Source organism: Malus domestica, chromosome 12 (genome assembly GCF_042453785.1).
Source record: "Malus domestica chromosome 12, GDT2T_hap1".
NCBI classification, from domain to species: Eukaryota; Viridiplantae; Streptophyta; class Magnoliopsida; order Rosales; family Rosaceae; genus Malus; species Malus domestica.
Window position 1 is genome coordinate 15,675,250 of NC_091672.1, and position 7,893 is coordinate 15,683,142.

The window sequence follows — 7,893 nt, forward strand, 5'->3', positions numbered from 1 at the left end:
ATATACGCGATAAAAATTGATCGTACAATGTACGATAAACGATAAAATGGAATTGAATAATCTTCGGAATCCTCAAAGAGAAGATCCGAAGGGATCATCATCCCTGAGCGCGTACACTGAGACTGAGGGGTTCTACTGTGTGTAGAGTAGTAGTTGTGTAGTAGGAAATGCAATTAACGAGGGAAAGCTGTTTCTGGATTTGCAGTTTCAGGCCGCATTAATTCGATTCTACGCTTTCTCTCTCTAGAAATTGAAGAAACGCCAAAAGGTTGGAAGGAAAACAAACAGCAAGTTTCGCAACAATGACCAGTTAGCTAACGCACTCTCTCTCTCTCTCTCTCTCTCATTGCTTTCTCTCTCTTCTTTCTTTGTAACTCTCGCTTCATTGAAAAATTGAGCAATCAGACATCCTTTGCTTTCTCTCTCTAGCTGGTAATGGTGGTTGTGAGAGAGAGAATGAATTAAGAGAGAGAGAGAGAGGGGGGGGGGAATCAATTAGTTATCAGCAACAAGGAGTGGAGAGAGAGAGATTTAGAGAGAGAAAATGTTCAGGGTGCACAAGAACAGGCCTGCTAAGTCAGGGGAGAGGGTTGATTTCAAGTTCTCCCACCTTAAGGCCCTCCAGGTGTTAATTTAATTCCTTCTCTTTAATTGCATATATTTTGATTAATTTTATTGACAATTTAGTGTAAAATGTAGCATTTATTTCAAGGTCTATAATTGGAGAGTGTAAAATGATCCATTAACAAGTAACAATAGATTATTGTGTTTGATTTCTAGATATGGATTGTACAAGAACCATATTTTGTGCTTTCGGGATAATTATGTTGCCAGACTGTGAATCAAGACTGTTGATCGGGTGTGGAATCATGTGTTAATCTTAACCTAATTCGTGCAACATAACACGTCAGATATCTAGGAATGTATCATTATGTTGTGTTGTATCGGTTTGTTCTTTGAGTGGATGGATTTTTCGATGTATTTCTATCAGCAAGTAGATATGAGTTTTTGCTTGCTTGCTGATGATGTATGTGGTTGCAGGTCCCCAGAGGATGGGACAAGCTGTTTGTGTCTATCGTCTCTGTAGAAACTGGGAAACCAATTGCGAAATCAAGCAAAGCAGTGGTGCGCAACGGAAACTGTCAATGGACTGAGACTCTCTGCGAATCTATATGGATTTCCCAAGATGAGTCGTCCAAGGAGATGGAAGATTATTTCATCAAGCTTGTTATTTCAATGGTACCGTCATTGTCACTGATTTATCACACTATGCTGTTTTTGGCAATTAATTTTCTTTTTTATGTGAATCAATGAGGAATCTGGTTTATCTACTTGCTGATGTGATGACTCATTTCCACAATCGAATTTTTTTGTTTTTTTTTTGTTGTTAATTGCTTATCGGTTCTAAATGAAATTTTTATCGTAGGGATCAGCAAGATCCGGTATCCTTGGAGAGGTTTCAGTCAATATGTCGGATTACATAAGTTCAACCTCTTCTGCTCCAGTTTCTCTTCCATTGAAAAAATGCAGTTTTGGGACAATTCTGCAGGTGCGTTTTACCCTTTTTTTTGTTATTTATGTTCAGTGGATGTTTGACAAGTTGCACAAAACGCCCTTTTCATTCATTCGGTATGAGAAAGCCGTATGTTGGGTTGAGTCAAAATGCGCTTCTTATTTTTCCAATGTACATAGTATGCGTAATTCATAACGGTCTCTGCCATCTACCTAAATGTTGAAAGTACCTGAATATGTTTCTGTTATATCTTTAAAAAACATTGATGCTTATCATCTTGAAAGCATGGTCGTGTTTCCTCTCTTTTACTGAATGCGGGAGCTTGATACTTAGATAATTTCTATGAATAATTCTTATCGAATTTATACCATATTTGGTGATATGAGGATACTGGCCACATGGCCTGTATTTTACACCTAGAAGGGTGGATGCAAGTGTATATTGAAGTTATTTACATAAGAACATGAATATAAGGATTTGAGTACTTATTTTCTTCTCAACATCTCTCTCTCTCTCCCCGCTCATTGCACTAGAAATTCACCTCGGAGCTGCCTTTTCAGCGGTGTTTGGTTGTCTTTCTTGTTTGCAGGTAAAAATTAACTGCCTCACACCAAGAAAAAGGCTCAGGTTAGTATTAAACAATTGATTGCGTTAGTCTTTAGATATTTAGTTTTCTACTTGATGGTGAAGACTTTCTGCACTTTCTTCAGTGATGAAGAGTCAAAAGAGACAAGGGATCATTTGGAAGAAGCAAATGCAAATGGTCATGATGCAGACAGCAAGTCAGATGGATCTAATACCTCATTTGTACAGAGTGCTGGATCTTCCTTCGGAAAAGATTTTGGCTTGATCTCAAATCCTGGAGAGCCTGGGAGTCGAGTATGTTTACACTTTTCCGTAAAAATATTTATTTCCAATTTACTGTTCAATCATACCTTTTCATACTATATAGCACTACCTGCTTCATTTGGTGGCTTTATTGTGTTTGCTTCATTCAATCCAGAGAATGATCTTGGATTTAATAACGTTCTGTTTGTTGACACATCGATTTAACTAATGAAGATTTCATTGAAATTTAATTCAATTGTCTAGTACTCATGTTGCTGATATCTAGACCATATTAACATTCTAGTTTGCATGCTGCAGAACCTCCCGATGGATTAAAATGCTTATGAACAAGCTGTGCACTGGTGTATCCTTACCATGAAACTAATATGTCTTCCTCACTTTTTGTAGGGTAGCAGTTTCTCTGCATCAGGTTCACATCACAGCTATGACTCAGCGGAGGGCTCCATAAGAAGGGATAATATGTCCCCGAGAAGCAACCTTAGTGTTGAAGGCAACCACCTGATAGGAAGACAAGATTCAATCACCTCCCTAATTAGTACAACTCATGGAAACTTTCCTGCTGATATCCCTTCTCCATCAAATAATTCATCATTTAATTCCAGGATTAATGGTTCAGGAAATCATTCTCAGAATTCTCGGAAAGATTTTAAAGAATCATCTTTAAAAGCCACTGATTCTTCTAAAAACCTTCTGGACGCGGCAGAAGTTACGATTGAAGAATTACATGCGGAAGCTAAGATGTGGGAGAGGAACGCCAGGAAGCTAATGCTTGATTTGGATATACTGAGGACAGAATTCTCTGATCAGTCCAAAAAGCAGGCAAATATGAAAGTGGAGCTTTCAGCAGCATATGCAGAACGCAATGGCTTGAAGAAAGAAGTTGAACACTTGCAATTGTTGCTTGAGAATTCAGTGGTTAAACAAACTGCCAGTGAGAATTTAACTTATCAGGATGAAGTAACGCCAGGGATTGAGAAGGCGTTGCAAGATGAGCTGAAGTTTCAGAAAGAATCTGTTGCCAATCTGGCTCTGCAGTTGGAGAGAAGTCAAGAATCAAATATTGAGCTGGTTTCGGTTCTCCAGGAGCTGGAAGAGACAATTGAAAACCAAAAGGTGGAGTTGGAGAATCTTTCAGAACTACAGTCAACATTTGGTGATATGGAAAATTTGATCAAATTAACCAGAGAGGAAAACAGAAATTTAAAGCTTCAGCTGCAACAATTGCAGGAATCAGAGAACAAGTTGCAAGTTGCGGTGCAACAGTTTGAACAAGCTGTGGAAGAGAAAAACCATGAGATAGAGAATGGATCAAGTCTGAACGAACACTCCGTTTTGGACATTGAGACAGAATACAAATGTAAACTGCTTTTGAAAGAACAAGAAATTGTTAAACTGAAAGCAAAGGTATCTGAGTCTCTCAAAGAAAGGCATTCTACAGAAATGGATTCCATCACTGTGAGTGGGGGTGAAGCAGATCTGATCAGAGAAATTGCGGACTTGAAAGAAAAGGTGCAGGAGCTAGAAAGAGATTGCAACGAGCTGACAGAAGAAAACTTAGAGCTCTTGTTCAAGCTTAAGGCATCGAAGAAAAAATCTTCAGGGGGACACGCACCTGGTGAACTTCCATCCAGTGAGCTTTTATTCGATTCTTTTACCAGCTTTGAGTCCGAAGTAACTGAAAATAAACACCAAATACAAAATGTGGAGGAGAAGCTTAACAAGAAAGTGCTTGGGGAGATTACAAATAATAATGATGTTTCAGTTCAAGTACATGACAGCTTGAAAATGGAACTAGAAAGTAAAGTCACAGAGCTGGGTAAAGAATTGACAGAGAAGAGGTTCGAAATAGAAAAACTTGAGGCAAACTTGCTAACCAATGAAGAAGAAATCAGTCTTCTAAAAGGGGTCCAGAATGAATTAGAAGCTAAGGTTTCCGATCTTCAGAAGGAAAAAATACAGCTAGAGGAACACATGGAAGTTGTATTAAGGGAAAGCGATATCAGCTCTAAGTGTTTGAATGATTTGCGGCATGAATTAATGGTGCTTAGCAGAAGTGTGAATTCCCATGTTTCCACACATAGGGTACTTGAAAGGAAATCTTCGGAGCTAGAAGCTGATAAATGTGAACTGGACCGTCACATATCAGAGCTTGAACAAGAAAACATACAGTTGTCAGCAAGTGGTTCTGCACTCGAAGCTCAAATAAGATGTTTGACAGATGAAAAAGAGGCCAGTCAATTAGAATTAGAGAATTCCCAATCTTATTCTCTGAGTCTCCAAGATGAGATCAGTAGATTGAAAACTGAGATGGAGTCTGATAAAGTTGAACTGAAACAGAAATTAAAGGACTTGGAGAGTCAGTGGTCAGAAGCTCGAGATGAATGTGAATTTCTGAAAAGGGCAAACCCGGAGCTACAAGCTACTGCTGAGAGCCTCATTGAAGAGTGCAATTCTCTTCAGACTTCAAATGATGAGTTGAGGAAACAAAAGCTGGAGTTGCATCAGCTCTGTTCCGTCTTGGAGGCAAAGTTGAATCAATCGCACGAGAGCTTTACAAATTGCTCCAAAAGAGTTGAAGTGCTGGAAAAGGATCTTTCTTTAATGCTGGAAAACATCGCCTCAAAAGAGGAGAGCCTGAATTTAGAATTAGATGCACTTCTTGATGAAAACATGAAATATAAGGAGAAGCTTACATTGGAAGAAAGTTTGTTCAACAAGATGTATTTGGAGAAGACGGTTGAAGTTGAGAGCCTTCAGGAAGAGGTAGATCGACTTACCAAGCTACTTGCTGCAACTCAAGAAGAAGGAGAAGAACTAGCTTCAGATGCCGTCCAGGAAGCATCCAGATTACGAACTGAGAAGGAAATGCTTGAGTCTGCTCTTCGAGAGGTTCAATCTAAAGCAATACAGACTGAGGAAGAATTGAATATTATGAGAATAGAAACTGAAGCGAAGCTACAAGGCCTGGTCACTGAGCTTGCTGCCTCTAAACAAAACCAGGAAGTAATGATGGCTGACCATGAAAGGCTATTGAAGTTGTTGGAGAATTACAAATCGAGTGAAGCAAAACTGAAGACCACTGTCAATGACCTTGAACTAAAGCTTACAGTTTCTGATTATGAACGTCACCAAGTGTTGGAAGAATCTATTAATATGAAGGTTCAGATTGAGAAACTAACTCATTGTCAGGAGGAAGTTTTGGCTTCCAACAATGAGCTGGATGCAACCAAGTTTGAGAAAGAAAAATTGGAAGTGTTACTGCATTCAATTTCTGAGGAATGTCAAGATCTGAAGGCAGAGAAAAGTTCATTCCATGAGAAGATCTCAACATTGGAGAACGCCTTATTTGAATTGGAGGATTGCAAACGTAATAATGTTCTCTTGGAGGAAAAAGTTCTGCAGATGGAAGGTGATCTAACTGCAAAAGAGGCTTTGTGTGCACAGTATGCCGAGCTGAAGAACGAGCTCAACCAGATCAGGAGAGCCAACGAGCAGTATCAGCTGAAAATACAGCTACTTGAGGAGGAGAGAAGTGAGTTCCTAAGAAAGTCTCAGGCCCTTGAACAAGAATTGAAACTAACAAGGGAAGAAAAGCAGAAACAGAGGGATTCCAGCAGTCCAAAGATTTCCAGCTCCTCAAAAGGCGGCACCAGAGCTATTCCTGTTGGTGAAGATATGAAGGTCCTGAAAGAAAGTACCATTTTTATGTTATCTGCTTATTAACAGTTGATGTTAAGACTGTAAAGGTATTGACTTCTGACGTTCTTTGATTTTTCTCTAAACAGAACGAAATGGGGAAGAACAGCATTCCCCGTCGTGATTTTAGAAGGAAGCCAGTTTTGAAGAATGGTCAGGTGCAAGGACATGCAAGAGATCAGAATTATCCATATAGAAACCAGCATCAAAGAGAGGTTAGTATCCTAAAACTTAATTTGGTCCTGCTTCTACAGCTGATCCGCAACGATAATATGTTCTCATTTTATTTAAATTGTCGGAGTACAAGAAGACATACACATAATGACGTAGTGTATGATTACATGTTTTTGGTTTCATTTGACTCTACAAATCTTATATTTTGTTTTTCTCATTCTCATTTTATTCTCTGCCATTACAGGATGACATTGGAATCCAATTTCATGATGAAAATCCAAATTACGTTGAAGAACTTGGCTTAAAGATTAAGTTGCTTGAAGATGAACTTGTTAAGGCATTGGAAGCAAATAACACTTACAAAGTTCAGCTTGATAGGTGAGTGTAAGAGGAAACGCATTATGCCTTCAAAACACATTAAGTATCATTTGTCTTCTTATAGTAAATCTATTTTGTACAACTCAGTCTTTTAACATATATATGTTATCACCACCCCAGGTACTTGTCTGAGGCCCGACACAGTCAAGCAGATGCTCGTCGAAATTCAAAAGCTGAAGAAAGACACGAACGCTCGAGGTCATCTCTAGAGGCAGAACTGAAAGACATTCGCGAGCGCTACTTAGACATGAGCCTGAGATACGCGGAGGTAGAAGCTCAGCGCGAGGAACTTGTGATGAAGCTCAAAACAGCCAAGGGTGGCAAAAGGTGGTTCTGATGAAAGATGATGACTCCATTGCTGTCATTTTCTTGAGTTTACCAATCTCAGGTAGCTTTTTTTCGCACATCTTTGTACATCACAATTTTTCGTCTGCACGAATTTTCAAGTGAGTGAGTAGAGGAGAATATATGTCGTAGCCAAAGGTGGAAAGTTTCACAAATTGTTAATTACAAGTACGAACTCAAATAATGCGATTATACTTAACTAATGATTTGTACTAGTCAACGTTTTGATAATATAATATACCAGATTATTTGCTTGCACATTTTTTTAATTTTTTTTAATTTTTTTAAATTAGGATTGGAAATCTGCCGTGCAAACTTTGGTTAGGCATCAGATAATATTCTTCCAAATCTTTATGGATATCCTATGAATATACAATCTATATGCTAAAACTTAAAGTGAATGGGGAAAGGAGTAATGCGCTCTTCATGGTTGTGACTTGTGAGACTGAGAGCACTAAGTTTTTCACCAAATATAAATAGTAAGTAGAACACTTACGTTCTCTCTCTCTCACTGCACCTAAATTTGAATTTTCTTTTGCGTAGTTTATATTAGATTAATTAGAATATTGCCCGAATAAAAAAGAACAGCACCGGTTGGCTCCTTATAAAAACAGATATGATTATGCACATTCATTTTCTTCATCCGCAAATGAAATGTGAAAATCTTGCTGCAACATAAAAAATCAGTACAATCAAATGGAACAAATGTATAAATCACTATAGAAATGACAATCACTTTTGAGGGTAGTGGAGGGTATATATGCTATGCTTCAAGTCTGAGTAATAATAAGGGCCGATTGGAAAAGGAAAAGGAAATTGGAAGTTTCCTCCACAAGGCATTACGCAAACGATTCAAAGAGTTTCAAACTTTTTAGTGGTTGATAAAACAAGGGAACAGATCACTAAGACAGCATGAAAATCTCTCACATTATCACTCA

General features: G+C 38.4%; 1 protein-coding gene across 2 annotated transcripts; it reads left to right on the forward strand.

Annotated features, from left to right (window-relative positions):
- Nucleotides 1-11: 11 nt before the first annotated feature.
- LOC103449973 (uncharacterized) lies at nucleotides 12-7,213 on the forward strand. Of its 2 annotated transcripts, none has more exons than XM_008389295.4 (9): nucleotides 12-625; nucleotides 1,042-1,239; nucleotides 1,427-1,549; nucleotides 2,103-2,140; nucleotides 2,224-2,392; nucleotides 2,750-6,043; nucleotides 6,148-6,273; nucleotides 6,477-6,610; nucleotides 6,731-7,213. In XM_008389295.4, exons 1-9 carry the CDS (start codon nucleotides 545-547, stop codon nucleotides 6,945-6,947), a joined length of 4,380 nt encoding a protein of 1,459 aa, XP_008387517.2. In that variant the 5' UTR covers nucleotides 12-544; the 3' UTR covers nucleotides 6,948-7,213. The 2 variants fall into 2 exon arrangements, with proteins under 2 accessions (XP_008387517.2, XP_070665473.1); XM_070809372.1 differs by having other exon boundaries at nucleotides 41-309.
- Nucleotides 7,214-7,893: the final 680 nt, after the last annotated feature.

Bases quoted from the DNA above. Each gene is read 5' to 3' on its own strand.
- LOC103449973 (XM_008389295.4), top strand. From the start codon at position 545: ATGTTCAGGGTGCACAAGAACAGGCCTGCTAAGTCAGGGGAGAGGGTT. The intron at 626-1,041 runs GTGTTAATTTAA...ATGTGGTTGCAG, and splicing joins CCCACCTTAAGGCCCTCCAG to GTCCCCAGAGGATGGGACAA. The intron at 6,044-6,147 runs GTCCTGAAAGAA...TTCTCTAAACAG, and splicing joins CTGTTGGTGAAGATATGAAG to AACGAAATGGGGAAGAACAG.